The sequence below is a fragment of the Schistocerca americana genome, chromosome 9, assembly GCF_021461395.2.
Source record: "Schistocerca americana isolate TAMUIC-IGC-003095 chromosome 9, iqSchAmer2.1, whole genome shotgun sequence".
NCBI lineage: Eukaryota > Metazoa > Arthropoda > Insecta > Orthoptera > Acrididae > Schistocerca > Schistocerca americana.
In genome coordinates this window covers 155,861,465-155,880,823 of record NC_060127.1, presented here as the reverse complement: position 1 = coordinate 155,880,823, position 19,359 = coordinate 155,861,465, and the positions used below count along the sequence as shown (strand labels likewise).

General features: G+C 41.1%; 1 protein-coding gene across 1 annotated transcript in view; it reads left to right on the top strand.

Moving 5' to 3' along the window:
* The window catches only part of LOC124551204 (transcription factor Adf-1-like), a 97,994-nt gene extending 78,879 nt beyond the window's left edge, over nt 1–19,115 (top strand). Inside the window, exon 2 of the mRNA XM_047126195.1 lies at nt 18,009–19,115. Within this exon, the coding sequence (XP_046982151.1) occupies nt 18,009–18,682 (674 nt within the window). The 3' untranslated portion in view covers nt 18,683–19,115. The remainder of the gene's footprint in view (nt 1–18,008) is intronic.
* The last annotated feature ends 244 nt before the right edge of the window (nt 19,116–19,359 follow it).

Sequence of the window (19,359 nt, the reverse complement as noted above, 5' to 3'; positions counted from 1 at the left end):
TATAATTGTGCATGTTGTATTAGTCCTATTTGCATTACTTTTTTGTCACTGTCTTCGTAAACATGTCAGAAAACCATGTGTACGTTGTTATGCGTAGTGGTATTTACTCTGTTGTCAGCTGTCAAAAATGTTACGTGTGTTTTGGTAGCATTGACGATTATTTGTTTTGTATAAAAATAGATTAGACAATCGGTATTAAATTTTGTTATAAAAATGGAATAAAGTGTAGGAAATTTTTAGAAATGTTAAATATAGCTTTTAGTGAGTCTGTTATGAGTAAACAAAGGGCATACAAGTGATATAAACATTTCAAAGCATGCCTTAAAGGACAGTGGTTTTACAAGCATGGATCAGATATCCCTAGGAAGCAGTTCCTAAAGTGTTTCGGGAATTGGAAAAAGCACTGGCGTAAGTGTATAGTATGTAATAGGGAATGTTTTGAAGAGGATAACATCGCTATAGATTAACAAATAAAGTTCTTACAAAAAAATAAAAATTAATATGTGAACGCACCTCGTATGTCAAGCTTTTTTACTTACAAGGAACCTCCCCATCGCACCCCCCCTCAGATTTAGTTATAAGTTGCCACAGTGGATAGACCCTGAAAAACTGAACACAGATCAATCGAGAAAACAGGAAGAAGCTGTGTGGAACTATGAAAAAATAAGCAAAATATACAAACTGATTAGTCCATGTGTAAGATATGCTCCATCAAGGAGAAACAGAACTCAGGAGCGCCGTGGTCCCGTGGTTAGCGTGAGCAGCTATGGAACGGGAGGTCCTTGGTTCAAGGCTTCCTTCGAGCGAAAATTTTAATTTTTTATTTTCAGACAATTATCAAAGTTCAGGCACTCACACATAAATCAACTTCCCTCTCCAAAATTCCAGGGCATGTTCAGATTTGCTTGGACATATGCAGGATTTGGCGGTCTACACACGGAAAAATTTGAAAAAGTTAAAAAGATATGTTTTGACAGAGCACAGGGAAAAGTGTGCGACTGTGAGACTTTTGGATTCATTTTTTGCAGTTTATGTGACAAACTCTGATGTTTTCATCACTTTTTGGGAGTAATTATCACCTCCACAAGAAACCCTAAATCGGGCAACGTAGATGAATCTTTTTACCCATTCGCCAAGTGTACAAGTTAGGTGGGTCGACAACATATTCCTGTCATGTGATGCACATGCCGTCACCAGTGTCGTATAGAATATATCAGACGTGTTTTCCTGTGGAGGAATCGGTTGACCTATGACCTTGCGATCAAATGTTTTCGGTTCCCATTGGAGAGGCGCGTCCTTTCGTCTACTAATCGCACGGTTTTGCGATGCGGTCGCAAAACACGTACACCAAACTTATTACAGTGAACAGAGACGTCAATGAACGAACAGACAGATCACAACTTTGCAAAGAAAAATTTTTCGATCGAGGGGAGACTTGAACCAAGGACCTCTCGTTCCGTAGCTGCTCACGCTAACCACGTGACCACGGTGTTCCTCAATTGTGTCTCTCCTTGATGGAGTATATCTTGCACACGGACTAATCAGTTTGTATATTTTGCTTATTTTTTTATAGTTCCACACAACTTCTTCCTGTTTTCTCGATTGATCTGTGTTCAGTTTTTCAAGGCCTATCCACTGTGCCAACTTATAACTAAATCTGAGGGGGGTGCGATGGGGACGTTCCCTTGTTAGCAGTCCAGAATCGGTGTACATGTTTCGAAGGAAATTTCAGGAGTGTTTAGAATAGCCATTGCGTATATGTTTTACGCAATATGTCTTAGAATCAGGTGAGTAGTAACCGAGATAAGGATTTAGTGACAGAATACATTCAAATGTTGCTATTCGATAAGCATCAAAGGTTGTACGTGATTGTAAGACTGTCTATAACGATGGGTTTGCTCCAAAAATTATTAATTTTCCTACGTGGCGATTCCAGTAAACCATGCGCCTTATTTTCGCGTTCCTTCCTTATGCGTCCAATTGTGGGAGGCTAGCGTTTGCATAATTGCAGCCCTTTGATTGGGACAGTTCTTTTTGTGTGGCCTCCTTAACAAACGCTGTAATAACAATAGAGACTATCGAACGCTCGTTACTTCGCAAACACCTCTTCTTCGTATTGTGCACATTTTCTTGCAATACAGGGCGCTTTTCCATCACTTCCGGATACCGAAGTATATCAGTGAATATACAGAGTTAACTGCCTGACACTGGTAACTAAGACGCCCCGAACAGAAACCATGTATATCACTGCACGTTGGTCTACAGCGGAAGACGGATAACGGGCAACTTATTTTGGGTGCCCCTGTAGGCCGGTGGCAGGTTTCTTCCGGAAGAGGGCACTTCCCCGACCAAAAGCGCTGCTCGCTCTTGATTTTAGAGTGTATAGCCATTTCGGTACGGAGGAATTGCTGCGTCCTTGCCAGAACTGCCAAAGCTGTCACCCTCCCCACCTCCCGGAAACTACAGAGCGATCCATATAAGCCTGAACTATTTCCGTGGTTCGTAACTTCCCTCCGAATGTTCGTGGAAATGGGAAAGTTGTGTTTCAATGATCTCAGTAGCTCTGGGATAATCAGAAGTACCGGACATTGTTGGCAAGTTGACTGTTGTTTCTGGGCATGATGGAGGAGGAGGAGGAGGAGGAGGAGGAGGAGGAGGAGGGGGGGGGGTATTGATGTTTAACGTCCCGTCGACAACGAGGTCATTAGAGACGGAGCGCAAGCACGGGTTAGGGAGGGATGGGGAAGGAAATCGGCCGTGCCCTTTCAAAGGAATCAAAGGAACCATCCCAGCATTTGCCTGAAGTGATTTACGGAAATCATGGAAAACCTAAATCAGGATGGCTGGACGCTGGTTTGAACCGTCGTCCTTCTGAATGCGAGTCCAGTGATTATTATTTTTTTTATGTTTTTTTCATTGCTGCACGTTCGGAGACCGTGAATAGTTACAATTAAAGGAAAACAACCCTCGGTCACTAATTTTTAACGAATTAACCGGTTTCGACACTGCTAGCAGTGTCTTCCTCAAAATTTAAACCAAAGAATGGTCTATAACATGGTTACAGGATTATGAGTAAAAACGTATGATACAATTCTAGATTAGATTAGTACTTGTTCCATAGATCATGAATACGACACTTGGTAATGATGTGGAACGTGTCAGGTTAATAAAAGGTGTCTATCCAAGATATTACATTAGACAAAATATTACATGACACTCAATTTTTTTTTAATGTGGGGGTTGCCATTAATAAATTATTTTAATTTCCTTTTAAATGCTATATGGCTATCTGTCAGACTTTTGATGCTATTAGGTAAGTGACCAAAGACTTTTGTGGCAGCATAATTTACCCCCTTCTGAGCCAAAGTTAGATTTAACCTTGAGTAGTGAAGATCATCGTTTCTCCTAGAGTTGTAGCCATGTACACTGCTGTTACTTTTGAATTCGTCCGGATTGTTAATAACAAATTTCATAGGTGAATATATATATTGTGAGGCTACAGTGAAGATTTATAGCTCTTTAAATAAGTGTCTGCAGGATGATCTTGGATGAGCTCGAGCAGTTATTCTGATTACACGCTTTTGTGCAATGAACACTCTTTTACTCAATGATGAGTTACCCCAGAATGTGATGCCATACGAAAGCAGAGAATGAAAATAGGCGTGGTAAGCTAATTTACTCAGATGTATATCGCCAAAATTTGCAATGACCCTAATAGCATAAGTAGCTGAACTCAAACGTTTCAGCAGATCCTCAGTGTGTTTTTTCCAGTTCAACCCCTCATCAATTCATACACCTAGAAATGTTGAATAATCTATCTCAGCTACCGATTTCTGATTGAGGTCTATATTTATTAATGGGAAAACACATTAAAAAACAGAGGCACAAAGGGTATAAGCATGGACCAAGGAAAGAACAAATTTGAAGTAAAATGTTTAGCCTTTGCGGATGATATGGCATTGATAACTGAAAACCGAACAGGCGCAACAGTTATGCTTGATATGTTACACGAGATTGCTGAAAAGACTGGGCTAAAAATATCCTACGAAAAAACCGAGTATATAGAACACAAACACTATACAGAAAAGTTTATGAAAACAAAGTATGGAAAAATTAAGAGTTGATAGATTCAAATACCTGGGGGAGTGGATCCAAGCCAATGGACTGGATAACACAACAAATAAAGAAAGAATAAAAAAGTTGGAATTTGCATATAAATTAACACAAAACTACTACAATAAGAAATCAATATCCATACAAGCAAAGATTGATCATTATAATTCAGTTATTAGGACACAAGCAACAAATGGATCAGAGTGCGTAACATTGAATAAAAAAGGCGAATTAAGAGAACTAGAAAAAAGAGAGAGAAAAATATTAAGAAAAATTCTAGGTCCTCAGAAAAACAAGGAAAATAGGTGGATTAAAAGGAGAAATGAAGATCTATATAAAAATACAGAAAAGATCACAGATACAATGAGGAAGAGACGGCTAAAATTTTATGGACATTTAAAAAGAATGGAAGAAACACGGATTACAAAGAAAATTTTTAATTACGTTAGTAAGCTGAAAAACACTGTAGGATGGATAGAAGCAGTAAAGAAAGACACCAACAAAATAGGTGTTACAGAAGAAATAATACGTGACAGGAATAACTTTAGGCTACTTATAGAAAACGCAAACTATGAAGAAGATGCGCCAAAACCTCGACCCAAGAGAGTGTGGACAGATGAGCAGAGACGAGCAGTTGGCGAGAAAATGAAGTAGTACTGGGAAGAACGGAAGAAAAAGAAACACCATAAGTCTTAAGTTGTATGCGGTCCATAGCTGGCCAAATTCATAATTAAAAAAAAAAAAATTAATGGGCTCATTCCATTTACTGTGTGGAACTGTATATACTGTTTTGTCACTCCTAGCAGTGTCGAAACCCGGTTAATTCATTAAAAATTAGTGACCGAGGGCTGTTTTCTTGTAATTGCGAGTTCAGTGTGCTACTGCGCCACCTCGCTCGGTGAGCATGATGGCCTTCCAGCATATAGTATACGTTGATGTACCAAGCCATGGGGTACCTCCTAATATCGTGTGCGACCTCTTTTTGCATATTGTAGTGCAGCAGCTGAATGTAGCATAGACTCACCAAGTAGTTGGAAGTTACTTGCAGAAATATAGAGCCATGCTGTCTACATAGCCGTCCATAATTATGAAAGTGTTGCCGGTGCAGAATTTTGTGCACAAACGGACCTCTTTAATATGTCCCTAAATGGGATTCAAGTCGGGTGATCTGGATGGTATAACTGCCCACGTCGTGTTGTGCCGACTCCACTGTAGCTTGAATGGATTTTTGAGTTTGTTTTATATGCCCGACTTCTAATTTCACCACACAAGTCTCCGGGGCTGAGCAGTTATTGCCCGATGACGACACGCAATACAGTTTGTTAAAGCGGAGTTCGCCGTTATTAATTATGTTTTTAGATTTAATTTTATTACTCGTACAGAGACTCAACGTTCCTTTGTTTAACAGCGCGTCGTCAAAATAGGTATGAAATGCTAATGTCTTTGCAATACATAATGTCGACTATTGAGTTAAAGTTCGTACCTATTTTGCCATTTTAGAGAAGAGAAACCTTAAGCGCTTCTGCTTCTATAGTCTCAGTATCAAATGTTCACTAATTTCAATTTACTTCCTATCTCAGTTCAGTATTTAACACAAATTGTATATCAATGTCATTTCAGAGATATTATGTCGGTCCCACACTAACGGAATAACACGTAATTGTCATTTAACATCACTTTCATTAATAATCCTTTTTCTTATGACGTAAATGTTAATGAATGATCACTATCTAGGAGGAAAGAGGGATTGATCCTAATCATGAGATAATAGCTTTTAATGAGCCCGCAATCGTGAATTAGATAAAAAGTCACGTTCAAGGATGATATGCGAACAACTTTCGTTACGTCCGTTTTCACGTATCTGTCAAAACTACTCCTGTCGCCCACAATTCAAATTAACACTGACGGTAACCCCTTTTGTCGGAACATCGAATCGTAACTATTATGTGAAAGTTTATTGTAGTCCCCGAATTAATTCCTTTCAGATACGAGCACGACCGAACAGCAGAACAGAGCACAAACAACTTGTTTTAACAACCGAACAACGCAATGACGTTACATGACAATTTTCGCCCAATGAACATCTCTTTGACATTATCTTTTCTACTCTGAGCAATTAAATTATTCCTAATTACAATTTATTCAGCTGTTTAGCGAAAACATCTAACAAAAACATAAAATAAATTTATCCCAACGTAAAAGATCCGTTATAATGGCCAAATAATTTGCTCGAATTGCACAGGATGTTCTTCAAACCAGTCGTGAACAATTGTGGCCCGGTGATGAAGCGCATTGTCATCCATAAAAATTTCATCATTGTTTGGCTGCGAATGGTATGAGTATCCAAACATAACGATTTCCAGGCAATGATCTGTTCAGTTGGATCAAAAGACGCAGTCCAATCCATGCAAACACAGCCCACACCATTACAGAGCTACCACCGCACAGTGCCTCGTTGACAACTCTGGTCCGTGGCTCCATGGCGTCTGTGCCACACTCAAACCCTGCTGTCAGCTCTTACTAACTGAAATTGTGACTCGGCTGACCAGGCCACGGTTTTCCAGTCGCCTAGGATCCAACGGATATGCTCGCAAGCCCAGGCACTGCAGTCGATGTCCTGTTGTTAGCCATAGCCTATTAACACCGATTTTTGCCACAGTGTCAGAACAGATATGTTCGACGTATGCCCCACGTTGATTTTTGTGGTTATTTCATACAGTGTTGCTTGTCTGTTAGCACTGACAACTGTAAACAAACGTCACTGCTCTTGGTGGTTAAGTGAAGGCTGTCAGCCAGCGCATTGTCGGTGGCGAGGAGTAATGCCTGAAGTTTGGTATACCCAGCACACTGTTGACCTTGGGATATTGAATTCCCTAACAGTTTCTAATATATCCACTGTCCGCGGATAGGAAAATCTCAGAGTGTGAGTTATAGCGTTTTTATTTAAACTTAAGTCTTTCTGCAAAATTTACAAAACAATATTCGTGAGGTACGACTGATCCTCCAAACCTACCAATAACTAAATCAGAGATTCTTCCAACCATAAACTGTCTGTAGTAACCATATAACTTCACCAAACCAAGCCCTGGGCGTCTCGTGAAGAGCGCTGCGGAGTCCACGTTGCCGTCACCTGAGTCCGACGGCGCGTAGAGGCCCTGCGAGGACGGCTCCGGTACGCTGGTGGCAGTGGACGATGACGTGGTGGCTACGATGACGCCAGTGGGCTCGCTCGGCGTGAACTGCCTCTCCTGCGCCAGCCTAAATACTGCTCGGCGCACGGATATGGCTGGCTCTATTTGCAGTCACGTGTCAAGCGGAAGGAAAGAGGTCCGCGGCTGTAGCGACCTCTTGCGGTGCCGTGGACGCCTCCTTGTGGTCTCTGGGAAGCGTCTGTTTTTCCAGTATGACCGGCCAGGCAGACCCCTACTCGCTCCGGGGCCCACTGTACCAGTCTGCTTCGCGGGAAGCGAGAGTTGCAGGCGCTTAGTCTGGACACAATAGTTTCCAAAATGGAATTTCCCAGGTGCCTAGCCCCAACTACTATTCTGCATTCAACGTCTGTTAATTCGTATCATCCAGCCATACTCGTGTCAGAAACCTTTTCACACTAATCACCAGAGTACAAATCACAGCTCCGCCAATATGCTGCCATTTATACTTCGTGTACAAGATGCTACCTCCATCTGTATGTGTGCGTATTGCTATCCTGTGACTTTTGTCATCTCTGTCTGAGACCTATTTCATATGTATCCGGTTCCATTCGATTCTGTTAGTTTTCAGTCCTCTTTTGGTCGCTCCTATTCGGCATCAAATAGAAACAGTTGTCGTTGTGGTCTTCAGTCCTGAGACTGGTTTGATGCAGCTCTCCATGCTACTCTATCCTGTGCAAGCTTCTTCATCTCCCAGTACCTACTGCAACCTACATCCTTCTGAATCTGCTTAGTGTATTCATCTCTTGGTCTCCCTCTACGATTTTTACCCTCCATGCTGCCCTCCAATGCTAAATTTGTGATCCCTTGATGCCTCAAAACATGTCCTACCAACCGATCCCTTCTTCTAGTCAAGTTGTGCCACAAACTTCTCGTCTCCCCAATCCTACTCAATACCTCCTCATTAGTTACGTGATCTACCCACCTTATCTTCAGCATTCTTCTGTAGCACCACATTTCGAAAGCTTCTATTCTCTTCTTGTCCAAACTAGTTATCGTCCATGTTTCACTTCCATACATGGCAACACTCCATACAAATACTTTCAGAAACGACTTCCTGACACTTAAATCTATACTCGACGTTAGCAAATTTCTCTTCTTCATAAACGATTTCCTTGCCATTGCCAGTCTACATTTTATATCCTCTCTACTTCGACCATCATCAGTTATTTTACTCCCTAAATAGCAAAACTCCTTTACTACTTTAAGTGTCTCATTTCCTAATCTAATTCCCTCAGCATCACCCGATTTAATTTGACTACATTCCATTGTCCTCGTTTTGCTTTTGTTGATGTTCATCTTATATACTTTCAAGACACTATCCATTCCGTTCAACTGCTCTTCCAAGTCCTTTGCTGTCTCTGACAGAATTACAATGTCATCGGCGAACCTCAAAGTTTTTACTTCTTCTCCATGAATTTTAATACCTACTCCGAATTTTTCTTTTGTTTCCTTCACTGCTTGCTCAATATACAGATTGAATAACATTGGGGAGAGTCTACAACCCTGTCTCACTCCCTTCCCAACCACTGCTTCCCTTTCATTCCCCTCGACTCTTATAACTGCCATCTGGTTTCTGTACAAATTGTAAATAGCCTTACGCTCCCTGTATTTTACCCCTGCCACCTTCAGAATTTGAAAGAGAGTATTCCAGTTACCATTGTCAAAAGCTTTCTCTAAGTCTACAAATGCTAGAAACGTAGGTTTGCCTTTCCTTAATCTTTCTTCTAAGATAAGTCGTAAGGTCAGTATTGCCTCACGTGTTCCAACATTTCTACGGAATCCAAACTGATCTTCCCCGAGGTCGGCTTCTACCAGTTTTTCCATTCATCTGTAAATAATTCGCGTTAGTATTTTGCAGCAGTGACTTATTAAACTGATAGTTCGGTAAATTTCACATCTGTCAACACCTGCTTTCTTTGGGATTGGGATTATTACACTCCTGGAAATGGAAAAAAGAACACATTGATACCGGTGTGTCAGACCCACCATACTTGCTCCGGACACTGCGAGAGGGCTGTACAAGCAATGATCACACGCACGGCACAGCGGACACACCAGGAACCGCGGTGTAGGCCGTCGAATGGCGCTAGCTGCGCAGCATTTGTGCACCGCCGCCGTCAGTGTCAGCCAGTTTGCCGTGGCATACGGAGCTCCATCGCAGTCTTTAACACTGGTAGCATGCCACGACAGCGTGGACGTGAACCGTATGTGCAGTTGACGGACTTTGAGCGAGGGCGTATAGTGGGCATGCGGGAGGCCGGGTGGACGTACCGCCGAATTGCTCAACACGTGGGGCGTGAGGTCTCCACAGTACATCGATGTTGTCGCCAGTGGTCGGCGGAAGGTGCACGTGCCCGTCGACCTGGGACCGGACCGCAGCGACGCACGGATGCACGCCAAGACTGTAGGATCCTACGCAGTGCCGTAGGGGACCGCACCGCCACTTCCCAGCAAATTAGGGACACTGTTGCTCCTGGGGTATCGGCGAGGACCATTCGCAACCGTCTCCATGAAGCTGGGCTACGGTCCCGCACACCGTTAGGCCGTCTTCCGCTCACGCCCCAACATCGTGCAGCCCGCCTCCAGTGGTGTCGCGACAGGCGTGAATGGAGGGACGAATGGAGACGTGTCGTCTTCAGCGATGAGAGTCGCTTCTGCCTTGGTGCCAATGATGGTCGTATGCGTGTTTGGCGCCGTGCAGGTGAGCGCCACAATCAGGACTGCATACGACCGAGGCACACAGGGCCAACACCCGGCATCATGGTGTGGGGAGCGATCTCCTACACTGGCCGTACACCACTGGTGATCGTCGAGGGGACACTGAATAGTGCACGGTACATCCAAACCATCATCGAACCCATCGTTCTACCATTCCTAGACCGGCAAGGGAACATGCTGTTCCAACAGGACAATGCACGTCCGCATGTATCCCGTGCCACCCAACGTGCTCTAGAAGGTGTAAGTCAACTACCCTGGCCAGCAAGATCTCCGGATCTGTCCCCCATTGAGCATGTTTGGGACTGGATGAAGCGTCGTCTCACGCGGTCTGCACGTCCAGCACGAACGCTGGTCCAACTGAGGCGCCAGGTGGAAATGGCATGGCAAGCCGTTCCACAGGACTACATCCAGCATCTCTACGATCGTCTCCATGGGAGAATAGCAGCCTGCATTGCTGCGAAAGGTGGATATACACTGTACTAGTGCCGACATTGTGCATGCTCTGTTGCCTGTGTCTATGTGCCTGTGGTTCTGTCAGTGTGATCATGTGATGTATCTGACCCCAGGAATGTGTCAATAAAGTTTCCCCTTCCTGGGACAATGAATTCACGGTGTTCTTATTTCAATTTCCAGGAGTGTATATTCTTCTTGAAGTCTGAGGGTATTTCGCCTGTCTCATACATCTTGCTCACCAGATGGTAGAGTTTTGTCATGACTGGCTCTCCCAAGGCCATCAGTAGTTCTAATGGAATGTTGTCTACTCCCAGGGCCTTGTTTCGACTCAGGTCTTTCAGTGCTCTGTCAAACTCTTCAGACAGTATCTCATCTCCCATTTCATCTTCATCTACATCCTCTTCCATTTCCATAATATTGTCCTCAAGCACATCGCCCTTGTATAAACCCTCTATATACTCCTTCCACCTTTCTGCCTTCCCTTCTTTCCTTAGAACTGGGTTGCCATCTGAGTTCTTGATATTCATACAAGTGGTTCTCTTCTCTCCAAAGGTCTCTTTAATTTTCCTGTAGGCAGTATCTATCTTACCCCTAATGAGACAAGCCTCTACATCCTTAAATTTGTCCTCTAGCCATCCCTGCTTAGCCATTTTGCACTTCCTGTCGATCTCATTTTTGAGACGTTTGTATTCCTTTTTGCCTGCTTCATTTACTGCATTTTTATATTTTCTCCTTTCATCAATTAAATTCAATATTTCTTCTGTTACCCAAGGATTTCTATTAGCCCTCGTCTTTTTACCTACTTGATCCTTTGCTGCTTTCACTACTTCATCCCTCAGAGCTACCCATTCTTCTTCTACTGTATTTCTTTCCCCCATTCCTGTCAATTGTTCCCTTATGCTCTCCCTGAAACTCTCTACCACCTCTGGTTCTTTCAGTTTATCCAGGTCCCATCTCCTTAAATTCCCACCTTTTTGCAGTTTCTTCAGTTTCAATCTGCAGTTCATAACCAATAGATTGTGGTCAGAATCCACATCTGCCCCTGGAAATGTCTTACAATTTAAAACCTGGTTCCTAAATCTCTGTCTTACCATTATATAATCTATCTGATACCTTTTAGTATCTCCAGGGTTCTTCCAGGTATACAACCTTCTTTTATGATCCTTGAACCAAGTGTTAGCTATGATTAAGTCATGCTCTGTGCAAAATTCTACAAGGCGGCTTCCTCTTTCATTTCTTCCCCCCTATCCATATTCACCTACTATGTTTCCTTCTCTCCCTTTTCCTACTGACGAATTCCAGTCACCCATGACTATTAAATTTTCGTCTCCCTTCACTACCTGAATGATTTCTTTTATCTCGTCATACATTTCATCTATTTCTTCATCATCTGCAGAGCTAGTTGGCATATAAACTTGTACTACTGTAGTAGGCATGGGCTTTGTGTCTATCTTGGCCACAATAATGCGTTCACTATGCTGTTTGTAGTAGCTAACCCGCACTCCTATTTTTTTATTCATTATTAAACCTACTCCTGCATTACCCCTATTTGATTTTGTATTTGTATAGAAACAGTAAAGCACTGAATAGTCCCTTGATATGAACATGTTCCTATAAGTCACACACTCCTGTCTAGGGAACAGAAAACAAGCAACGCATTCACACATGCTCAGTTCAGCATCTCTTTGAACCTGACAGTGAGTGGATCTCTTTAAAAATTCTCATACTATTTTTTGAAATCCGTTGTCTCAGTTTTCTGTTAAAATGAGTAGTTTACCAGAGGTTGATGCAGATCGGCTGATTTCTGCAGTGTAATATAAATCAGTGCTGTGGTAAAAAACTTGCGTAAAGTGTAAGGTTAAATTTAAGATGCAGGAAGCATGGAACGACTATTGTGTTGAAATTTTCAGTGACTTTGAATGTGACATCATTAAAGAAACTGAGTTGTGTTGAAATATTGAAAAAAAAAAAAAAAAGGTTCAAATGGCTCTGAGCACTATGAACTTAACTGCTGAGGTCATCATCCCTTAGAACTTAGAACTACTTAAACCTAACTAACCTAAGGACATCACTCATATCCATGCCCGAGGCAGGATTCGAACCTGCGACCGGAGGGGTCGCGCGGTTCCAGACTGTAGCACCTAGAACCGCTCAGCCACACCGGCCAGCGAAGTATTGAAAAATTCACTTTTGTCGAATATGAGACCTAGAACGTTAGAGCAATTGTGAAACTCACATAAATATTGAGGATATTTGAAAGGGAATTATTTTAAAATTAAGAGAATAACCAGTGACAATTTTTTAAAAATGCACCAAATTATAATGCAGTACACCATTTTTCATTCTTCTTTAGAGAACCAACATGCCAACAACATGCATTATCTCCATGATAAAACTGGGTACAGAAGAAATCACAAAACCTAATATGAACTGTCTTTGTGAAACGGTTTCATCTGTTTTTGGTTGCAGTTTGTGAAGTCTGTAAGTGTGTCGTTGTTTGGATATGATAACAAGCAAATTAGTGATTTGTTGGCAATCTGTAGCTGGCAGAGACATGCAGAACACTTATCGAGAGTGGATTTTTATTATAAAAACATATTGGAAAACACCCGTTGGCTACAACACAATGGGCACACCAGAGAGTATTCAATATGCATGATGTTCCAACAAAGGCAACAATTATTTCAATTAGAATGAATCTTGAGGCAACTGGTATACAAACTGGTGACAGTGGTAAACATAGACCATCACTGAGTGTAGAAGTTATTGATAATGTTCAGAGATGCTTGGAAAACTCTCCACAGAAAACATAGGGTTGATTCAGCCAGGAGACAGGGATTTAGTATGGTATGTGTTGAAGAGCCTTGAAGAATTTGGTATTGCGAACATATACAGCACACATAGCAAGAAACAGATCATTAGAGAAGACTGTGTTACTATCGATGGTTTCAGGGGTTTCTTATTCAGTGTCCACACATCCTCTCCATAACTTGGTTTATGGTTGACACATGATTCCATCTGTCAGGTTACAGCAGATACTGGGTTAGTGTAAACTCCCATATCATCCACAAAACACCATTCCATGATGAAAAGGCTGGAGAGTAGTGCACGATGTCAACTTCTGGGACTGTAGACCTTATTTTATTTGGTATGATTGTAGATACTACAGTTCATATGGGCACCTTCAGCATGCTTGTAGAACAGCTGCATGATGTAGAACTTACAGAAGGTCATTTCCAACAAGACGGAGCAATGTGTCGCATGTCTAATGCTTGCATGCAATTTGTAGCCAGTGTCCTTTGGTGACCGAATAATCTCAAAGAATTTGTGTGCTGCCCACCCCCTCCCCCAATACCCCCAATCACCTGACATATCCCCTTCCAGGTCTCTCTCTCTCTCTCTCTCTCTCTCTCTCTCTCTCTCTCTCTCTCTCTTGAGAAACTTAAAAGCCAGGTGTGCAAGAATAGACCAAGAACAGCTGCAGAACTCCATGAGGCCACTACATATGAAATAAGCAACATTGGCAAAGATATACTGCACAGAACATTGCAGAATTGCTGACGGAGAGCACTTCCAAAATTTGTTGTGTGTGTGTGTGTGTGTGTGTGTGTGTGTGTGTGTGTGTGTGTGTGTGTGTGTGTGCGTGTGTGTGCGCGTGTGTGCGCAATCTCCCAATCACATATTATCATCTCCCAAAATTGCAAAAGGATGTCATTATCATTGGTTCAAATGTTATGGCATATTAAAGTAGTTCACATTTACATAGATCGTTTTGTACTTTCCTGCCATTTTTTTTTTCTACATAGGTATATGAAATTTTGTAGTTTCTGAGGTAGGTTTAATAAAAATGGGGTGTTATTGAAATATTTACTTAAAAGAGGTATGAAAATGAAAAATGTTGCACACAGGAAATTAAATGTCATTTCAGTAAATAAAGTAGGAATTGCACAACATTTGTAAATGAATTGAAAGTAAAACAAAATCTGTGTCTTACTTTTTGTGGCAGTTACTATATGTTGATTTTATCATAATGTATACTTTAAAAAAATATTTGCTCCCGTTAAATTATTGTGTGAGTCATTGACAGAGCAATGAAAGACCTAAATCATTCCACAGAAAGCAGGAGCTGACAGGTGTGAAAATTACTGAATTATCAGTTTAATAAGCCATGGTTGCAAAATACTAACATGAGTTTTTCACAGAAGAACAAAGAAACTGGTAGGAACTGACTCTGGGAAAGATCAGTTTGGATTCTATAGAAATGTAGGAACACATGAGGCAACACTCACCTTACAACTTCTCTAGAAGACAGTTTAAGGAAAGGGAAACCTGTGTTTAAAGCATTTGTATACATTGAGAAAGCTTTTGACATTTTGACTGGAACACTCTTTGAAATGCTAAAGGCAGCAGGTGTAAAATACAGGGATAAAAAGGCTAGTTACAACTTGTACAGAAGCCAGATGGTAGTTATAAGAATCAGGATCAAGGGGCACGATAAGAAAGCAATGGTTGAGATGATATGGGAGCGAACACAGATGTTATCTGTCCCCGATGTTGGTTCAGGGAGAAGAAATAAAAACTTTGAGGTGTGATGATGAGATTGTAATTCTGCCAGAGACAGCAAAGAACTGGGAAGAGCAGTTGAACGAAATAGACAGAATATTGAAAGGAGGGTACAAGATGACTGTTGGCAAAAGCAAAGCGAGGATAATTGTTCCAGAATGAGATTTTCACTCTGCAGCAGAGTGTGCGCTGATATGAAACTTCCTGGCAGATTAAAACTGTGTGCCAGCCCAAGACTCAAACTCACAACCTTTGCCTTCCGCGGACAAGTGCTCTGACATCTGAGCTACCCAAGCACGACTCACACCCCGTCCTCACAGCTTTACTTCTGCCAGTGCCTTGCCTCCTACCTTCCATACTTTACAGAAGCTCTGTAAAGTTTGGAAGGTAGGAGATGAGGTACTGGCAGAAGTAAAGCTGTAAGGATGGGAAGTAAGTCATGCTTGGGTAGCTCAGATGGTAGAGCACTTGCCCGCGAGAGGCAAAGGTCCCGAGTTCGAGTCTCGGTCTGGCACACAGTTTTAATCTGCCAGGAAGTTTAAAGGATAATGGTGTTAATTGAATTAAATCAGGTGTCCCGGGTGAATTTGACTAGGAAACAAGATAAAACAGCACAAGAGTTTTGCTATTTGGGAAGGAAAATAAGTGACAATGACTAAAATAGAGAGGGTATAAAATGTAGACTGGCAACAGCAAGGAAAGTGTTTCAGAATAGAAATTTCACATGGAATATAGATTTTAGTGTCAGTAAATTTTTACTGTAAGTATTTCTGTAAGTATTTGTGTGGAGTGCAGCCATATATGGAAGTGAAACATGAACAATACACAGTTTAGGCAAGAAAAGAATAGAAGCTTTCGAAACTTGATGCTACAGGAGAATGCTGAAGATTAGGGGATAGATCATGTAACTAATGAGCAGGCACTGAATAGAATTGGGGAGGAAAGAAATTTTGTGGCACAACCTCACTAGAAGAAAAAGTTCGGTTCGTAGGACACATTCTGAGACATCAAGAGATCTCAAAGCTAGTACTGAAGGAAGTGTGTGTATGTGGGGAGGGAAGAATCATTGAGGAAAACCAAAAGATGACTGCAGTAAACAGATTCATGAGGACATAATTTTCAGTAGTTACAAAGATGAAGAAGCTTGCACAGGATAGAGTAGCATGGAGAGCTGCATCAAACCAGTCTTTGGACTGAACCATAACAGTGACAAAGATGAAGGTTATATAACACACAGTTTTGAGCAATTTCAGTATAATGTTTGATTACCTTTTGCCAGAACCCCATCAATGAAAATGAGCACCAGTTGCCACTGGGAGATGTGTTCTTCAGTCTATCCTCGTCTAGTAGCAGAGTTGGGCCATAACGCTCCTCCCCCACTCACTCCCAATTGAATTCAGTATTTATCATTAGTTATTTGAGCTGGCCATCTAATATGTAATATTCTTCTGTAACACCACCTTTTAAAAGCTTCTATTCTCTTCTTGCCAGAAATGCTTGCTGTCCACATTTCAATGCTATACAAGGGATACTCTCCAGACAAATACTGCCAGAAAAGACTTCCTGATACACAAATTCATATTATACATTAACAACCTCCCTTGACTATATTCCTCAAAATATCAGGGAAATTAAATTCCTTTCATACTTCAAAAGACAATTAATGGGCCACCTTCTACCACAATACCCATCTATTCCATATACTAGACTGTACCTCGCTATCATCAATCCCCCCCTCGTCCATAACTTTTCTCTCGTCCACATTGGCGAAGTTCTTTCTTTAATTTCTGTTCATTCCTATCAACCACTGTCATGGTCATTTCAATCTTCTCCTCTTTCTGTATCCCTTCCACTTCTGTAATACTAAATATGTTCTCAAATATGCTAAACTGTATGTATTGTGTATCATTTTTAACACCCATTAGTATTATTATTTCTTTCCTTTCTCAGACATTATGTCTGGTTAAAAATGGAAAGTGACACGGACTTCCTTTTAACTGTACTGTATATGTTACATTGCATTTAGGAACTTTTGGGTAATTGAACATGTATCAATAACTACAGATTTCTGTGGTTGTATATATACGTTTGGGTGTAGCTGTATTGCGTTGGTGTACTGGTGGATATTGTGTGGTATGACTCGTGTAGTTGATAGTATAATTGGTATAATGTCACCTTTATCCTGATGCCACATGTCCTTGATTTCCTCAGCCAGTTGGATGTATTTTTCAATTTTTTCTCCTGTTTTCTTCTGTATATTCGTTGTATTGGGTATGGATATTTCGATTAGTTGTGTTAATTTCTTCTTTTTATTGGTGAGTATGATGTCAGGTTTGTAATGTGGTGTTGTTTTATCTGTTATAATGGTTCTGTTCCAGTATAATTTGTATTCATCATTCTCGAGTGCATTTTGTGGTGCATACTTGCATGTGGGAACGTGTTGTTTTATTAGTTTATGTTGTATGGCAAGTTGCTGATGTGTTATTTTTGCTACATTGTCATGTCTTCTGGGGTATTCTATATTTGCTAGTATTGTACATCCGCTTGTAATGTGATCTACTGTTTCTATTAGTAGCAGCAGCAGTAGTAGTATCTCTTAATATTTTAATTATTATTATTATTAGTGACTGTGATGGTTGTTTTTATTGTAGTCATTATTGTTGATGCCATAGTGAATGTATTGTGATATGTTTCCATATGTGGTGCTCCCGATCAGATATAAAAAAGAACCTTAAGGCCCTAATCTGGTCAGTCTAAATAAGACAATAGCAATTAATAAAGTTTTCCAATTTCTGATTTGTTTTTCATTTTTTACTAGAAAGTATGTAAACGTAACTCACCTGCTTACTGTACCAGTGCCTTAAATTAAGGTATTTAGCACAAAACACTAATTAGTAACTTACACTCGGCAAAAATTTTTCCTAATTCATCACTCATTTTTACTTTCAGGTGACCAGATGAAACGAAAATGGAAAAATCTTCGCGATACCTACGCAAGATATTTGAGGATCAGCTCAGAAGAGGGTTCTAGCACTAAACGGTGGATATGGTCTGAAAAAATGGAGATTTTTCGCCCCTTTGTGCCTCTCGGGTCAAGTTCTGCAGAAGTGACTGGCCCCGAACCTGGGAGTCCGTCACCTGATACGGGGGCAGAATCGGAAGACAGTGCACACGAGGAGGAAGAGGCGGCTGCACAGGAGTCGGCGCTAAGATCTGGGTGCCCCCCGACACACCCGCAACACGAACTGATCACATGCGATTTGGACGTCGGCACTGAAGCACCTACTGTACCTAAACTGGAAACAGACAGGTTATCTTTCCAGGAGCAACTGCCAGCATCGACTGAAGAAGTTTGTGTGCCACCTGGTGCCAAGATGAGGGCTGCGACGGCTCCCACAGAACCGCAGGCTCCCGTCATCACTTATTTAGAAAGCAGAGCGGGTACTGATGAAATAGACAGTTTGTTTCTGGCATACGCCACGACAGTGAAAAAGTTCTCCCCTAGGAGGCAGGTCATGACTAAATTAAAATTGGCACAGCTCATAGCTGAGGAAGAACTCGCACACTTGGATGAAACTGATCTATTGGCGACACAAACTTTTAACCACTCCACACTACCGTAAAGCACCTGCCAATTGATGTTGCGTATTATCGTAGAGGTTCTGACAGGCCTCATTCTTCTCCCTTCGAACTGTTTAATTCCAGATAAACCTGAAAACAAGCACTTACAGTTTTACTTGCCCGTTGCATAATAGCTGGGTCTTAAATACTCAACACTGTTTGTAAATGAACTGTTAACACTTCCTGTGGTTTATTATCCGTATCATATTCCTCCACTTGTATATGAAAAGTTACACTGATGCCAACTTCAGCAGTGTCACTAAGTTGACTATATATATATATATGAGTAAAAGTCACACATCTGCCCCTCAGATTGTAGAATCTATTTACTGAATCACATGCTATTCAGAAAGATGGCATTCTTGGACTTTGGAGTACCTTACAATTTACTAATTTTACATATATTTTTACAACAATGAGTTTGTTTGAGAACTTGATGTATTACAATTACAGATTTACGTAGTCTTATTTATGTAATTATCACAAAAATACAGTTATAAATCAATTGTTCTGGTTCAACTTCAGCTGAAGTTGTGCCAACTTTTTAAAGTGAAATTAATAACATTTTAATTATTTTGTATTAAAGACATTAAATAGTTTTGTTTTGAAAATATTAAGTTGAGAGTAGATAGACCCTAAATAATAATTATCAATGTACCTTAATACAGAATTTATTATG